Source organism: Mastigoproctus giganteus, chromosome 10 (genome assembly GCF_048544385.1).
Source record: "Mastigoproctus giganteus isolate SK-2022 chromosome 10, ASM4854438v1, whole genome shotgun sequence".
Lineage (NCBI taxonomy): Eukaryota > Metazoa > Arthropoda > Arachnida > Uropygi > Thelyphonidae > Mastigoproctus > Mastigoproctus giganteus.
Genome location: NC_143584.1, coordinates 51,018,622 through 51,037,405, shown reverse-complemented (window position 1 = coordinate 51,037,405; position 18,784 = coordinate 51,018,622). Strand labels below are relative to the sequence as shown.

Below are 18,784 nucleotides of genomic sequence, written 5' to 3'. Positions count from 1 at the left end.
GCAAGTGGCTCCATACTGTTAACACTCATGTTATGAAAAGTGTTTAATTCAGATGTAGCACCATGACGACTGACCTGCAGCAATAATATTGTAACATGGAAAGAAAACAGAATGTGAGAATTGCAGAAATTACAGAACTATATCTGCTGCAGTATTTTTAACAATTTATACTGATTTGCTTGGAGTCCCGGTAAATAATATTGATAAGCTTTATGTTGATATACTTTTTATCTTTAATTTATCAATCAAAGGAATAAGTCATTTCCAATATCCTGGATGGGACTCAGGTTCTTTATGATGTGCAATAATTTTAGAGCACTCCTGATACTACAGTACAATGTTTTAATTTTCATCATGTGTTCAAATATCAACTGCAATTAAAACTAAAGAAAAAGCCCTGTAATAGAAGGGTGGCTGTGGTTATGCTGCAATCAAAGAATCATTTAATTGAAGAAATGTGGACATCTAAAAAGCAAGTTCTCTTAAGATCCTTTTCTATATTAAATATATCTTTATTGCAATCAGTGAAAATGCGCAACATAAAAGTGTAAATTTACAGTACTTAGCATATTTTATATAAAGTTTGGCAAATAAATGTTTGTACTAGAAAAGATAAATCTTTTCATGTACGGTTGATCCCTCATGATGTGAAGCAACCATTACATTATAAGTTAGCCCTGTGTTGCATTACAAATAAACATAATTTTCTGAAAAGAGAAATACACTGCTATTTATTTATAGCGTATATCAAACAGCAAAGAGTGCAAATAATGGCTAATCTGATAACATCTAACTGTAAAGGACTTAGTCTGTAAAATGTGCAGTATACAAATGTAAAATGAATCATCAATGTGGTGAGTGTTTAGACAGAGGTATCATAAACAATATTTGTGATTAATATCAACACTGAAGAAATGATCTCAGGAAACTTCTGGATGAAAAATGCAACTGCAGATATCAGCATAAGGGCAGGAGAATTATAAACAAGATCAAAAAATGCTGGGCTATTTTATTTAATTGTAAATGCAATACAGCAAAGGAAAAACTGATATGTACAGTTCCTAAAACAAAAGTTTTACCCTAGATTGACTTTTGTTATCTAAGCTATAAAAACTCATGGGTTGCCTGAGTATTCCAGTATAAAAATTAATTACACTCTACCAAAAAATGGTTCTGCCTTTGAGATCTACTTTAAAACTGCATCAATGGTAAGCAACGTCTTCTCAGATGGGGACTACTCAAATTTAAAAATAACAGCAACTGGAATGCTAATATTTATTATCAAAAACAAGAAAAAATATAAATAATTACAAAAAGTCTATTCAGTGCATACAAACATTACAAATCGGTTCTGTCAATGTAACTTGGGCGCCATGATTAGTAATAATTGTCAGAATTTATAATCAGCAATGACACGTAACTCGCCATCCTGACACAAGCAAGGAATGACTGCACACTCTTGTAGAGTGTGCTTATATAGCTGAAGGTAACAGCTGATGCAATATTACATCATCACCTACGCATGTCAATCTTATCTAATGCAATCTGTAATATTGCATCAGCTGTTACCTTCAGCTATATAAGCACACTCTACAAGAGTGTGCAGTCATTCCTTGCTTGTGTCAGGATGGCGAGTTACGTGTAACAAAGAGTGCTATTGTTGCTCTACGCGAGGAAGGATGTTCTTCCCGTCATATTGCTTATAGAGTGTCTTGCAACCAGTCAACAGTGAGTAGATTTCTTTCCAAACACAAGAATACTGGTTCTGCTGATAGGAAAAAAGGAACCGGGCACAAACAAGTCTTTATGCCAAAACAGGACTGTGTTTTGAAGAGCTTATGCCTTAAAAACTGTAAAGCTTCTTCATCTCAGTTGAAAAGAGAATGGGAAGAACATACAGGAGTGGTAGCAAGTGCAGTAACAGTCAGAAGATGCCTCTTCAAAAATGGACTTGTAGCCCGTTGTCCGAAGAAGCCCCTCCTCACACAAAAAATGAAAAAGGCCCGATTAATTTGGTGTAAGGAGCATGTCAAATGGACCCCCGAGCAGTGGAAGTCAGTTATTTTCTCGGATGAGAAGAAATTCAACCTGCATGCCTCTGATGGGAGACAAACGATTCGCCGTAGACGAAGTGAAGAATATCAGACTGTATGGTGTCTTCAGTGAAATTCCCTACCAGCCAAATGATATGGGGGTGTATTTCGTATCCCGGAGTAGGTCACCTGCAGTTTATAAAAGGTTCAGTAAATGCCAATGGATAGCTGGCTATATTGGAAGGCAAACTGCTGCCAACCATTAGAGACCAGTTCAACCTGCCAAGTAACTGCATCTTTCAAGACGACTCTGTAACTGTGGTTCCAAACATAGTTCAGGTTTGGAACCATACACTATCGGCTGATTATCTTCAGAAACTGATCTTGTCAATGCCTAGATGGTGTGCTGCTGTCATCTAGGAGGTGGTTCAACTAAATATTAGTTTGCACCTGGTGAACTTTTCATTTCCATTTAAAATGATAAACTGAAAGGTCATTCTCTGACCTTTCCGAATCCTCCGTATTTGGTGGGCACAGGCTTGAACCCCGGTCTAATCAAGAAGCGTGTGCTACGCACTGCTGCTCCTGCCCACCTGGCTACGGAGGCACCCTGCTAGGGGAAAAAGTAGATGTTGCAGAGAAGATATCTTTTAAGGGCACAAAACATGATATTGTTGAACATGCCGGCACTATGTTGGGAAAAAAAAAGTTGCATGTTTTAGAGTTAATTTGAAAGTGTCTGCAATTCTAACCAGACACTATAGGAGAGAGTACATGTTGACAGCCTTGTCAATCAACTTGGCCCTGAAGAGACTGTGCAAGGCTCATGGGATAGAATTTTTCACAGCATGGTCTATGCTTGTTAACAAGAGAGAGAGAGAGAGAGAGAGAGAGAGAGAGAGAGAGAGAGAGAGAGAGAGAGAGAGAGTGTTTTTTACAGAGATGCACTTAAATAGAAGGAGTACAAGAATATTTGCTGATGCTATTGAATCAGTATTATTAGGTGAGTCAGAAAACTGCTGCCTGTGGGGAAGTACGCAGACTAATATATTAACTAGAGCCGCAGGCATTGATGAAAGTGATTTTTGTACTACTTCTACTGGAACATGCAGCAGCCTGGAAAGCAAGGTGTCTGGGATTTCATGCTATGCTATGTGTCATCGTGTAACAAGTAAATACATGGGTTGCGTTAAGGTAACTAAGAGGAAGAAAAGATGTATGTATACTTTCATGTACACTAATGCTAGGAGCAGAGTAAATAAATCTGATGAATTTGTAATACTCTACTGATAACTCCTCAAATGCAGATGTGGGTGTCACTCACACATAAGGGATGCAGAATTTGAATATGGGGAGTACAATGCCTATCATGTATAGAAAGGATATGTACATATGTGAACTTGTTTCAGCGGCACCTGCAATGTTTGTTCATAGTTAAGAAGCATATTAAACCTAAGGTTTGATATCGGGATTTTCACTTTCAGATAATAACTGGAACTTATGGGATGGTCACTCACACACTAGCAATATTTTTGTGGATTTACTGGATGACCATTTTCTACAGCAGTATATCAGCATATTAAAAGACCCAAAACTCTTGATCTGGGTATCAGCAGCTACCCAGATCAAGAATTTTGGGTCTTTTATCTGCAGATTCTTGGTGAAGAATCTGCAGATAAAAGACCCAATGGGTGGCAGTGACCATAGTGTACTGATGTGGAATTTACTTAAAGATGTAACCAGTGTCAAGGGTAAGTAAGGATTTTTGCTTTCATAAATGTGACTATAGTGGTCTCACACAGTTTTTAAATTCTCTGCAGTGGGACCAACTGATGATGTTACCAACAGCAAATTATATATGGGAATAATTCAGGGAAGTAATAGTAAAAGTTAGCAGGCTTTTCATACCAACAATGAAATACAGTTGGATGCTTAGACCTAAATGGAGGTCAGATGAACTGATGAGACTTGTGACAGAGAAGAAATATGCATGGGATGGATATAAATTATCAGGTGATATAGAAGCCTATGGTAGATATAAATTAGTCTGTAATGAAGTCACAAATGAGACAAGCTAAGGTACGTTACAAAAAGTCTCTTGCATAGAATGCCAAGAAAAGTAGCGGACTCCTTTACTTACATTAACAGTAGAAGAAAGGGGATGAATCATATTAGTCAAAGTGATGTTGATTGTTTAACTGTTAATGATCTTGCTCAGGTTGCTGAGAAACTAAATAGGTATTTTGTATCTATATTCACACAAAGAATTCTTTAGGGAAGAAGATGGCAGAAGTTTATCAAACTCTAACAGGGAGCTAAATGATTTCATGATAACTGAGAGGAAAGTGGAAGAGAAATTGTTGACGCTAAACATAAAATGGCACATGGGGTGGATGGAATCTATCCAATTATAGTAGACTGTCGAAACAACGGCACCACAAATAAAGGAACATTTGAGCTAATGGCACATTGAGATTGGATGTTTCCATATAGCGTAAATGTCTTGAAGTGCTGAAAAAAGAAAACAGCAAGTCACGCGATTATTATATTAGTTTTTTATATAATTCACCATTTTGAAAGTGAATTCTATACTGATATCACAGATTATACAGCTGTTTTACATTTATTTTAAATTAAAAACCCCTCACTATGGCTTTACAAGCCATAGTGAGGGGTTTTTAATAAACCACATACAGAGAAGGCAATAAACCTCATACAGAGAAGAAACACATTAATTAGTGACAAACTTGATACAATAATAGAAAATAGAACGGGCATAAGCAGGAGTGTATTAATGGCAGAAGATAATGGATTGTCAACATGTTTGTTTTTTATGTGCAGTTAATAAAATTGCATCCTTAATCTCTCTACTTCTCATTTAGCCTTATTATTTCTGCATTAAATATATTAAAAATAAAACTTTCTAGATGACGGCAAAATCAAAATAACAGCACCTTGAATCCCCGAGGCTGCTGTTATTCTGAAAGTCTACTGTATATTAAGGGAGGCATCAAAGGAGGTAAGCAAACCCTTAGCCATAATTAAAGGATCTTTAGATTCAGAGGGAGGTCTCTGTGGACTGGAGATGTGGAATGTATTACCAATTCACAAAGGGGTGTCATCAAAAGATGACATCAGTAATTACAGACCTGTTAGCTTAACTTCTCTTCCATGGAAAATATTATTTTTTAACCAGGTACTGGTTAAAGAAATAATGCAGGATTATCTGGACAGGAATACAATTATAGTACAGTAATAGCATGGATTTCTTAAGGACTGGTCTTGTCTAACAATCTGATTGGTTACTGGAATGCAGTGACCAAGGAACTGGATGCAAAAAATAATTTTGATATCATATACTTAGATTTCAGGAAAGATTTTGATACTGTTGCACATAAAAGACTTCTGTACAAACTGGAGCAGTGTGGAATATGGGCACGTTACTGCTACTGATAAAGAGATAGTTGAGTGGGAGATGCCAAAGTTATTATTAATGGGCACTACTCTTTGCAGACAAATGTTATTAGTGGAGTTCCCCAGGGTTCAATGCTGGGACCACTATAGTTTTCTATATTTATTAATGATATCAATGAAGGTATATCAGACTTAATGTGTAAGTTTTCAGATGATACAACCCTTTTTACAGGGTGACTAAGGACAATAATCAATGTAAGCTACTGCAATAAAATCTAGAAATATTATGCAGATTGGATGAGAAATGGCAGTGGAAGTTTAACACTGATAAATGCAAGGTACTGTAGATGAGAAGCAATAATCCCAAATTAACATGCCCATTGCATAGTACTACACTCAGGGTAGTGGAAAATGAAAAGACAGCGTAATTTCGCAGTCAGATGTGAAGTTTACTGAGCAATGCAGACAGGCAGCCAGGACAAATCATGGGGTTTTATCAATATTACACATGAACTTTTATAATAGGGTTAAGGAGGTGATTATCTCATTGTACGAAACAATGTTTAGGCCACATTTTGAGTATTGAATACAGGTCTGGGGGCTTCATTTTAAAAAATATGCAGATTTGCTGAAATGGGTGCAGAGAAGGGCAATGAGACTAGACTGAGAGGAATGAAAGGTTGGTTGTACCAAGAAAGGCTTCAATTCTGCAAATTGCAGCATCAGAAGACTAGGAACTGGCAAGAAGATCTGATTGATTTGTTTATGGCTTTTTATTATTATTTAGCCATATGGTGCAAGGAAGCGTAAGGCTTATGCTGCACCAGCCAAAAAAAAAAAAAAAAAAATTTCTAAGTTACCCTGAGAGAGAGAGACAGAGGAGTAGAAGGAAGTCATCAAGGAGAAGAATTATGATAATATCCAGCTCAGGACCCTGGGTGTGCTAAGCCCATACTCACTAGATGTGAGCCCCTGTGGTTTTTGAATGGATCGAGCAAGCTGAATACTGACGAAGGTCAATCCCTTTCTTGTTTATACTCTGGCACGACCACCAGGTCAGTGGAGTTAACAATAAATCAACAATACAACCAATTTTTTTTTTTTTTTTTTTTTTGAACATCACATTTTGAGTAGTGATTTTTTTTTATAGCTTGACTGATAGGGTTAAATATATTAATTTATTATCTATTTATTTATTCCTAACTTATACACACGTATATTATACATTAATAAAACTATAAAAGTAACTATAATATACACCGATGAGCCAAAACATTATGACCACCTACCTAATATGATGTTGGTTCTCCATATGCAGCCAAAACATCTCGTACCTGGCGAGGCATGGATTCTACAAGATTTCTAAATGTGTCTTGTGGTATCTGGTACCAACACGTAACTAGCAGATCCTAACTCCTGTAAGGTCCGTGGTTTAAATGCCACAGATTGGAGTTGCTGTTCCAATACAAGCTACAGATGCTCGATGGGATTGATTTCTGGGAAAATTGGAGGCCAGGATAATACCGGAAGTCTTCTTCATGTTCCATGAACCAGTCTCGAACAATCCAGGTGGTGTGGCATGGTGCATTATCCTGTTAAAAGATGGCACCGCCAGAGGGAAAGACCATTGCCAAGGAAGGGTGTACCTGGTCAGCAATGATGTTTAGGTAGGTGGTAGATGTCAGTGTTCAGCACATGGATGACTGGACCCAGGGTTTCCACGTTTCCTGTTGCACACATACCTGACTGTCCACATGGTGCAACAGGAAACGTGATTCATCGGACCAGACAATCTTCTTCCAATCAATCAAGATCCAGTTTTGATCTTTGCGTGCCTATTGTAGGCACTGTCGCTGGTGAACCGTGGTTAGCATGGGCACTTTGAGCGGCCTGCGGCTATGCAGCCCAATTTTCAGCAGGGTTCGATGTACTGTGTTGTGACACATTACTCCCATCACCAGCATTCCAATTATCGGCGAATTGTGCCACAGTTGCCCATCTGTCACAACGTACCATCCAGGAGAGCCTTCACTCACCTCGAGCATCGATGAGCCGTGGTCACCCAACACCTTGCCAGCGGTTTGTGGGTTTCTCTCTTCAGACCACTTTTGGTAGGTACTAACCACAGCAGACCGTGAGCACCCCACCAGCCGTGCTGTTTCAGATATGCTCTGACACAGTCGTCTGGCCATTATAATTTGGTCTTTGTCAAGCTCATTTAAGTCTGCTGCCTTTCCCATCTGAAGAACATGAGTAACACTGATTAATGAAGCTCAGTATCAGGTGTTTTTTATACTGTATCCTGACCCATGCAATAGTTTACCTGCTGTTGCTTCGATTTGCATAAAGACTTGCTGGCCATAATGTTTTGACTCATTGGTGTAATCATATATTAAAAAAAGAAAATGCAACCTACCCCAAACATACATAAAATTAATGCTGCCTTGTGCATACTAGTGAGTAGACATGCCTGGTTCAGATAATTTTTTTTCTTAATGTAAAAGGAATGTTCAACTGGAACATTCCCTTGTACATTTTTTCACTGCTTTTATTCACTTTACAAAACAAGACTACATGCTGTAGGCAGATAATGCATTATTACTAAACTGTTTAAATTATTCAGTCTCTGGTTTAAAGAAACATTCAGTTTTGGCACTCTTGTTCGCCACATAAACAAACCAAATTTTACTTAATTACAAAGACTTTTCTTTTTTCTACAACAATCTTGATAAACCAAATGAATTTTGGGATAAAAGGTGCTGGACTAGTAACAAACTAATCAAGTCAGTCTGATATTGCTATAAAACTTATAAGGTATGATATATAGTGGGAAATGTAAAGTCAGGTATTTTCTATGCTCTTTGATACTACTGACAGCAAGTGTGAACATAAAGATGGCTTTTCTACTGCTCAGGTTTTCATTATTTAAGGTATTAAAAACTTTTGTTTTTCCTATAACTTTGAAAAGGAAATGAGAAATAGTCTCTACCAATTAGTAAGTCAGAGAAAAACATTAAATCTTAACAAATGGTATCTACCTGGTGATACTGAAAGAAGTAGCAAAGGAATGCGCCAAATCTTCAGGGATATGAGGTTGTCATCAGATTCCCGTGGATTGGAAAAGTGCTATGTCTCATCAGCACCCAGGATGGAGGGCTAAAGATCAGAATGAGTAACTATTGGCTTGTTTAACTTTATGGCAGGGATGGTCATAGAGTCAATGTTCAAAAGTAAGCTACAAGATTATCTTGAGAAGTATAATATCCTAAATGGATCACAACACAGATTTGTCCTTGTTTGAAACAAGGACAAATCTGTGTTGATCAAACAAGGAAAACCTTGTTTGATCAACTTGATAAATTAATATCAGGATGTGGTCATAAGGGAGATGGATACAAGAAACTGATATTATACACTTGAACTTCAGCAAAGCATTTGACACAGTTCCATATGGAAGGCTGCTGTACAAGCTGGAGTCTACTGGGGTTGTGGGCAAGATCCTGAGGGAGGATTGAGGGATGGCAGAAAGCTGGTCTTTATTCAGAGTGGGCCAGAGTTATAATCAGGGTCCCAAGATTGAGTTAGGGCCACTCTTGTTTCTGACCTTCTTGAGTGACATAAATGAGAATAAAGGTTAGTATGTTGAAATTTGCTGATGATATAAAGGTTAGAAGAGCAAATCAGGTGGAACTTATCCAGATTGATTTGGACAGGCTTCATCGAGAAATGGAAGTTATGTTTAATGAAAAAATCAAGGTTATACATTTGGGAAACAGTAACCTGAACAGTAATTTATATACTAGGTGTTATAGAGCTGAAGGGTGTAAATGAGGAAAAAGAATTGAGTTTTTATACATGAAGGTTAGCATGCAGTGTAAGCCAGGTGGCCAGGAAGGTGCACAGTGCTTGTATTAATATCAATTAATTACTGTCAGTGTCAATGATTTTCTGTATCTTTGCATCTAGGGAAAAGGAAGTTATACAAGTCAATGGTGAAACTGCATTTGAGAAAAGACACTGAGCTTTTTAAGATTGCAAAGACGAGAGACTTGTCTGGTGTGAACATCAAAGGAGTGAGTAGACATTTTTTTCTTAATTACACTGCTCAAATGTAATCTCTCTATGAGGAGAGATTACAAAAGGGCATGTTACAGAGCTTGGAAACAAGATACCATTGAGGGAAATTGACTGATGCGTATAAGGCACTGAGAGAGGGGAAGCAAACTAAATGGTAGTGGAATTTTCACACTGAAATGGGACACAAAAACTAGGTTTGATTTGGTTTTGATGGCACATGGGCGACAACGGCCACGATGCAACAAGTCCAATATTTAAATAAGACACAGACAAAAACTAGGGAGCACACATATAAGCTATTGGGAATCTGATGGACTAGACATCAGGAAGTTTACGTTTAGTTTGGTGTGCTTTGAGCAGTGGAATAAACTGCCTTTGAGGCAGAGTGCTTTTTTAATTTTTTTCTGGCTGATGCAGCAAAGGCCCAGCCTCCTTCCATCATACACCTATACTAATAGTAAATATAATGATTTAATCGGAAAACAACTAGTGTGTTTATAACATATTATATACCTATACTAATAATAATATATTGATTTAATATATATATATATTGATGAAGTAAATATATTGATTTAATCAGAAAACAACTAGTGTGTTCATAACATGTATACCTTCTCATCTTACTATATCCTATTTTTTATTGATTCAAAGCTTCACAAGAATATTCATACACCAGTTCAGGCATATGAGAGGGAAAAATATGCATTTGCAACATTTTTGGCTGAACATGTGGATTTTATTAACCTGTAACTTGTCACTGGAAAAATTTAAATTCCCCTATGCATGAAATATTTGCAAAATCAGCAGAAAATAATTCAAATGCTACTTATATTTTCAATCTCTTCTGAAGACAACTGTGAAAAATCCATGTTCTATATTAAAAAATATATTTTTAATTTCTGAAAATTAAAACTCCTTTTGGAACTGTCAGCAACAAGGAGCCCTCACTGCATGAAACACACATATCAACAGGTTGATTCCAGACATGCATCAATGTCAAAGAAGCCAGAGAGCATTATCGATTAGAGGAAATGCATGAAGTAAAAGGGTATATCAATATCCCAAAATGATATAAGTCAATCAACGCATGCATATAATTAGGTTCAACTTAATCATGAATTTTTTCAATAGTATGATGATTAACAGACATTTCTGGAATTTTTTGTAGAGAATTTAAAGCAAGCATTTTCAAAAACAGCTATTAGGAATTTCAGCTGTGTAGACAAAGCACAAAGTGCTGAAACATTGTCAGGGTTGAACTGAACCTGCATGACTGATTCTGTTAACACTGGTGGCAATTTGATTTTGACACGGACGAGGCTGATCACTGCAGATTGAACTGACAAGTTGGCAACCACTGTAATGAACTTCAGATGGTTGGTATATATACCGGCTGACCATAATTCTTTAAGGACTAAACGGTACGAGGAATAATGGAACGACGAACGACCTGATGCTTTGAACCAAATTCCAAGTTTTCTCAGCATCCTTATGTTTCTGGCTAGGTAGATGTTGGTTAATGTCACTCCTACCTCAATGAGCAACAGAAAAATAAACATTACAATGTTGACAAACCACTTTTGTTTTATCATTATACCAATTGTCCAGTTTAATAAATTCGAATTATTTTTGAAGGTCTTCGTTAAATGTGCAATTTCTTCTTTTTGACATTTTAAATTTTGAGGCTTAAAACTTTTAAAATTATAAAATAAAAACTTTCAAGTGTATATATGCAACAACCAAAAAAGCACACACAGAACAAATGCTGACCACAGACTACTGATCAACTACTGACACACAACATATTGTTGAACGAATGTTACGGACCTATGACAAAAATAGTCGGTGGATGTTTGTTTGTTTGTTTGTTATTTGGATTTTAGGAGCATTAGCAACTAAGGCCATATTGCTCCGGGATATATGGTGATCATTCTGTGACCTTTCCACATCCTCCATATTTGGTGGTGATGGGCTCGAACTCCGGTCTAATCAAGAAGCGTGTGCTACGCACTGCTGCTCCTTCCCACCTGGCTACAGAGGCCCTATGATGACAGATGGAATTCTCAGCATTCGATCGATGCACCTCCACCTGTGGTTACATGAATGACTACCACCTACGATGTCAGCCATCCTACAATATAATATGATTATAGGTTATGTTGTACCAATATTTAAGCATTGTTTAAAGTTTTTTTTTTAAAAATGGGACAAAAATGATATTTTTACTAAAATGACAGGACGACTGAGACATAGCAAAAAAATTGGCACTGTCCCGTTGAACACAGGACATATGGTCGGCATAGGGTTTCTGGGCTACTATTTATGTCTATTCTTGTTTTTCGTTTGTTTGTTTATTTGGGTTATTTTTATGTTAATTTTCGCTCTACAGTTTTTGCCATACTACTGGCTTATGTCTTATTTTATTTAATTTAAAATATTGGATGTATTTCAGCTTCATATGGAGGAATTGCCTGACGCTGCCTCTAATGAATGCTTAATTAATTATTTATTTTCATTTTATTATAATTAACTTATTTTAATATAATTCAGTGATAGTATATATTACGGCTTCATATGGAGGAATTGCAAGTTGCTGCCTCTAATGAATGCTTAACTATTTATTCATTTTATTATAATTTAACTTTCGTCAACATTTAATATAATTCAATAGTAATGGGTCGATATGCTAATTTAGCAACTCCTGTGTCGCCATCTATTTTCCTTTTTTCTTCTATATAAGCTGATTCAGTTTACAGTATGTCAGTGGTGTGGCTCTGCTCTAGAGTGCTGTCTGTTCTATAGTTTATTTTTCGCTGCATAAGGATCACCGCTGTGCAAATCCTCTGCACTGGTGGATCGATCGGAGGAGGGAGGGTGAATTGGTACTTCGATCTTTTCACCATGGCGACGATTTGTATAGCTATTGAAATGCAGCGATTCCATGACCATTATTGGCCTCGTGGTCCTCTGTCGATATGGGGCATGATGGTCAGTCTATTTTATTTTAATTTATTTTGATTTTGTTATCATTTGGTAGTTCCTTTAACCCTCTTTTGGTGATATTTCACGTCTTTTGGAACTGGTACCTCTTGGGGCAGGTACCGCTAAATTAATAAGTAATTGGCATTATCCTAAATTTTGTATAGTTTTTGTTAATTGGATTTAAAGTTTGAAATTATACAAGGGTTTCTGGGCTACTATTTATGTCTATTCTTGTTTTTCGTTTGTTTGTTTATTTGGGTTATTTTTATGTTAATTTTCGCTCTACAGTTTTTGCCATACTACTGCCTTATGTTTTATTTTATTTAATTTAAAATATTGGATATATATATATATATATATATATATATATATATATATATATATATATATATATATATATATATACTATCATTGAATTATATTAAATATTAACATAAATTAAATTATAATAAAGTAAATAAATAAATAAATAATTAGGCATTCATTAGAGGCAGCAACATGCAATTCCTCCATATGAAGCTGAAATACATCCAATATTATAAATTAAATAAAAAAAAACATAAGCCAGTAGTATGGCAAAAACTGTAGAGCGAAAATTAACATAAAAATAACCCAAATAAACAAACGAACGAAAAAAAAGAATAGACATAATAGTAGCCCGATAACCCTTGTATAATTTCGACTTTTAAATTCGATTAATAAAAACTATACAAATTTTAAGATAATGCCAATTATATAATAATTTAGTGGTACCCCCCCCCCCGAGAGGTACCAGTTCCGAAAGATGTGAAATATCACAAAAAGAGGGTTAAAGGAACTGCCAAACGATAACAAAATCAAAATAAATTAAAATAAATATAGACTGACCATCATGCCCCATATCGACATAGGACCACAAGGCCAATAATGGTCATGGAATCGCTGCATTTCAATTGCTATACAAATCGTCGCCACGGTGAAAAGATCGAAGTACCAATTCACCCTCCCTCCTCCGATCGATCCATCAGTGCAGAGGATTTGCGCGGCGGCGGTGGTCCTTATGCAGCGAAAAATAAACTATAGAACAGACAGCACTCTAGAGCAGAGATACACCACTGACATACTGTAAACTGAATCAGCTTATATAGAAGAAAAAAGGAAAATAAATGGCAACACAGGAGTTGCTAAATTAGCATATCGACCCATTACTATTGAATTATATTAAATGTTGACGAAAATTAAATTATAATAAAATTAATAAATAATCAACCATGGTGACGATTTGTATAGCGATTGAAATGCAGCGATTCCATGACCATTATTGGCCTTGTGGTCCTCTGTCGATATGGGGCATGATGGTCAGTCTATATTTTAATTTATTTTGATTTTGTTATCGTTTGGTAGTTCCTTTAACCCTCTTTTGGTGATATTTCACGTCTTTCGGAATCGGGGGGGGGGGGGGGTACCACTAAATTATTATATAATTGGCATTATCTTAAAATTTGTATAGTTTTTATTAATCGGATTTAAAAGTCGAAATTATACAAGGGTTATCGGGCTACTATTATGTCTATTCTTTTTATGTTAATTTTTGCTCTATAGTTTTTGCCATACTACTGGCTTATGTTTTATTTTATTTAATTTATAATATTGGATGTATTTCAGCTTCATATGGAGGAATTGCATGTTGCTGCCTCTAATGAACACCTAATTATTTATTTATTTATTCATTCACTTTATTATAATTTAATTTATGTTAATATTTAATATTAACATAAATATTTAATTAACATAAATATTAATATTTAATATTAATATTTCGGCTTCATCTGGAGGAATTGCAAGTTGCTGCCTCTAATGAATGTTTGATTATTTATTCATTTTATGATAATTTAATTTTCGTCAACGTTTAATATAATTCAATAGTAATGGGTCGATATGCTAATTTAGCAACTCCTGTGTCGCCATCTATTTTCCTTTTTTCTTCTATATAGGCTGATTCAGTTTACAGTATGTCAGTGGTGTGGCTCTGCTCTAGAGTGCTGTCTGTTCTATAGTTTATTTTTCGCTGCATAAGGACCACCGCCGCGCAAATCCTCTGCACTGGTGGATCGATCGGAGGAGGGAGGGTGAATTGGTACTTCGCTCTTTTCACCATGGCGACGATTTGTATAGCTATTGAAATGCAGCGATTCCATGACCATTATTGGCCTCGTGGTCCTCTGTCGATATGGGGCATGATGGTCAGTCTATATTTATTTTAATTTATTTTGTTTTCGTTTGGTAGTTCCTTTAACCCTCTTTTGGTGATATTTCACGTCTTTCGGAACTGGTACCTCTCGGGGGGGTACCGCTAAATTATTATATAATTGGCATTATCTTAAAATTTGTGTAGTTTTTATTAATCGGATTTAAAAGTCGAAATTATACAAGGGTTATCGGGCTACTATTATGTCTATTCTTTTTTTTCGTTTGTTTATTTTGGTTATTTTTATGTTAATTTTCGCTCTACAGTTTTTGCCATACTACTGGCTTATGTTTTATTTTATTTAATTTATAATATTGGATATATATATATATATATATATTATATGAGGTAAAAGTTAGGCAAAAGTAATAAAAATAAATAAATATGGCTATGTAGCTATCATTAGAGGCAGCAAATGCACATCCTCCACATGATGCCTAATTATATCTGATAATTAAATAAATATGATATTTAAAATAAAAACATCAGCCAGTAGTACGGCAATAATGCAGAGCGAAACGAAACGCAAAATAATATAAAATAAACAAACAGGGAAGGGAAAATAGAGGTAATAGGTAGTCGATAATCCCCTGTAAAATTTAGTCATTAAACCCAATTAATAAAAAATGTAAATTTAAAATAATGCCAATTATAAATAATTTAGCGGTACCCCCCTCGAAGGTACCAGTTCCAAAAAATCGACTACCTATTACCTCTATTTTCCCTTCCCTGTTTGTTTATTTTATATTATTTTGCGTTTCGTTTCGCTCTGCATTATTGCCGTACTACTGGCTGATGTTTTTATTTTAAATATCATATTTATTTAATTATCAGATATAATTAGGCATCATAATGGGGAGGATGTGCATTTGCTGCCTCTAATGATAGCTACATAGCCATATTTATTTATTTTTATTACTTTTGCCTAACTTTTACCTCATATAATATAAATTAGTGGTAGTAGTGGGTTGATATGCTAAATAAGCAGCGCCTGTGCCGCCATCTATTCTTTTCCTTTCTATTATATAAGCTGGTTAAGCTTGCATTATGTCAGTGGTGTGGCTCTGATCTAGAGTGTTCTCTGTTCTATAGTTTATTTTTCGCTGCATAAGGACCACCGCCATGGAAACCCTCTGCATTCGTTGATCTATCGGAGAATGAAAGGGTGGTTTGGTTCTTCGATATTTCTGCCTTTGCGATGATTTGTATGACGATTGAAATGCAGCGATTCCATGACCATTATTGGCCTCGTGGTCCTCTGTCGATATGGGGCATGATGGTCAGTCTATCATTTTGATATTTTAGTTTTTTGGTAGTTTCTTTAACCCTTTTTTGGTGATATTTCACGTTTTTTGGAACTGGTACCTTCGAGGGGGGTACCGTTAAATTATTTATAATTGGCATTATTTTAAATTTACATTTTTTATTAATTGGGTTTAATGACTAAATTTTACAGGGGATTATCGACTACCTATTACCTCTATTTTCCCTTTCCTGTTTGTTTATTTTATATTATTTTGCGTTTCGTTTCGCTCTGCATTATTGTCGTACTACTGGCTGATGTTTTTATTTTAAATATCATATTTATTTAATTATCAGATATAATTAGGCATCATGTGGAGGATGTGCATTTGCTGCCTCTAATGATAGCTACATAGCCATATTTATTTATTTTTATTACTTTTGCCTAACTTTTACCTCATATAATATAAATTAGTGGTAGTAGTGGGTTGATATGCTAAATAAGCAGCGCCTGTGCCGCCATCTATTCTTTTCCTTTCTATTATATAAGCTGGTTAAGCTTGCATTATGTCAGTGGTGTGGCTCTGATCTAGAGTGTTCTCTGTTCTATAGTTTATTTTTCGCTGCATAAGGACCACCGCCATGCAAACCCTCTGCATTCATTGATCTATCGGAGAATGGAAGGGTGGTTTGGTTCTTCGATATTTCTGCCTTTGCGATGATTTGTATGACGATTGAAATGCAGCGATTCCATGACCATTATTGGCCTCGTGGTCCTCTGTCGATATGGGGCATGATGGTCAGTCTATCATTTTGATATTTTAGTTTTTTGGTAGTTTCTTTAACCCTTTTTTGGTGATATTTCACGTTTTTTGGAACTGGTACCTTCGAGGGGGGTACCGCTAAATTATTTATAATTGGCATTATTTTAAATTTACATTTTTTATTAATTGGGTTTAATGACTAAATTTTACAGGGGATTATCGACTACCTATTACCTCTATTTTCCCTTCCCTGTTTGTTTATTTTATATTATTTTGCGTTTCGTTTTGCTCTGCATTATTGCCGTACTACTGGCTGATGTTTTTATTTTAAATATCATATTTATTTAATTATCAGATATATATATATATATATATATGTGTATAAGCACCAATACCAACAAACAACATAGACACTCACCTAATCTTCTGGGAATCCAACCAGGAAGTGTTCTTTCGCATTCAAAATCCACAAATATTTCATTTCCATCCAGAATCATCTTATAAGCATCTCTATGTGCTTTTGTAGTGCTATATTTGTCAAAGAATTCTACAAAAGCATAACTCTTTGAAAAGCCTGTCACTATATCTCTTACCAATTTTAGTCTCTTGATTTCTCCAAACCTAGAAAATACCTGCAAATAGGGAGAAATGGGATAATGATATATAAAAGAATGATAAATTATTTAATCATAAAATATATACATGTATATAACAGAAGGGAAATAATCCAATCTCTCTCTCTGACATCGTAAATGCTTTAAATGAGAATACAATTCTGCATGAAAATTCAAAAGTAAATTAATAACTACTTTCCAAATGAAGAAATTACATAGCAGGAATCTAAAAATAAAGCGTGCGTGCATGTGTGTGTGTGTGTGTGCACGCGCAGAGTGAGAAGGGACAGAATAAAAGGGTTAAACTTTAAACAATCCAAGGACTCACATAGCACTAAAATCATTTGAGGGTAGGAAAGGTAGAGAAGACAATATTTTCCAAACTCAAGCAACACCAGAGACTCGAAGATTGGAATGTATAGGGATTTCTTCACTTCTATCTAGAGTAGAATCCTGTGTGGGTCCACTGCATTAGACCTGCACCAGACCCACTTTGGCAGTGACTGGAATTACACAGCAAACGCAATCTGCATTGTTTGTACCCTCAACCACAAAAAAAAAAAAAAAAAAAAAAAAAAGTATTAATTAACTTTAAAATAAAAGAAATTAATCGATAATATTAATACAGTAAGTGAGTGCCAGTTATAGTGATCACATTTACAAATTGAACTTTGATTCTAATAAGCAAAAATCAACAAATATTATCCAGAGGCTATAAAAATAAAGATATAAAACACAAATTTACACTTTATTAGCAAAGCTTTATTAAATGATACATGAAAATCAGAAGAATATTATCCACAGGCTAGCAAAATAAAAATAAATTTATACTTGAGTACATAGCTTAATTAATATACATATTAAACATAACATTTCATAATATGATTATAATTTAAAATAGTCACTTATTTTAGATTGCTTTACATTATCACTACAAAGTCTATTGATAGATTTTTCAATATTGTTATAACAGTACATTCATGATCACTTGCACCAGTTTCTTCCAACACTCTGCTCAGGACGGCTATAGCTTCATGAGTTTGCTGTTTTGTAACTGGAATTCATTCAGGTTCATCTTCAATTTCTTCCTCCTGGGTGAAATTAACAGACTGGACAATTTCTTAATCTGTCAAAGCTGTATTAACTTGTAGATCACCATCTATGTCTACCCAATCGTTAAACTCCTGTTCCCCATGTCTTCAGGCTTTTCGTATCGTGACTTAGTTGACCACTGAATAATTAATGCACATTTTTTGAAATAGTTGCTAATACAGGTTTCAGAAAATTTATTCCAGGCACTCATTGTCATATGAAGTGCATCTCGAACAGTTATCTGCTTTGCAATATCGGATGATTCTTCACCTCATATCCAATCTATAAAAGGTCTTAAAGGTTTTTATTATTCCTTGGTCGAGAGATTGAATCAGT

General features: G+C 35.4%; 1 protein-coding gene across 1 annotated transcript in view; it reads right to left on the bottom strand.

The window, feature by feature from the left end:
• LOC150079032 (U11/U12 small nuclear ribonucleoprotein 35 kDa protein-like) overlaps nucleotides 1-18,784 on the bottom strand; it is a 90,102-nt gene that overhangs the window by 13,557 nt on the left and 57,761 nt on the right. Inside the window, exon 4 of the mRNA XM_090382686.1 lies at nucleotides 17,161-17,374. Coding sequence (XP_090238812.1) covers nucleotides 17,161-17,374 — 214 coding nt within the window. The remainder of the gene's footprint in view (nucleotides 1-17,160; nucleotides 17,375-18,784) is intronic.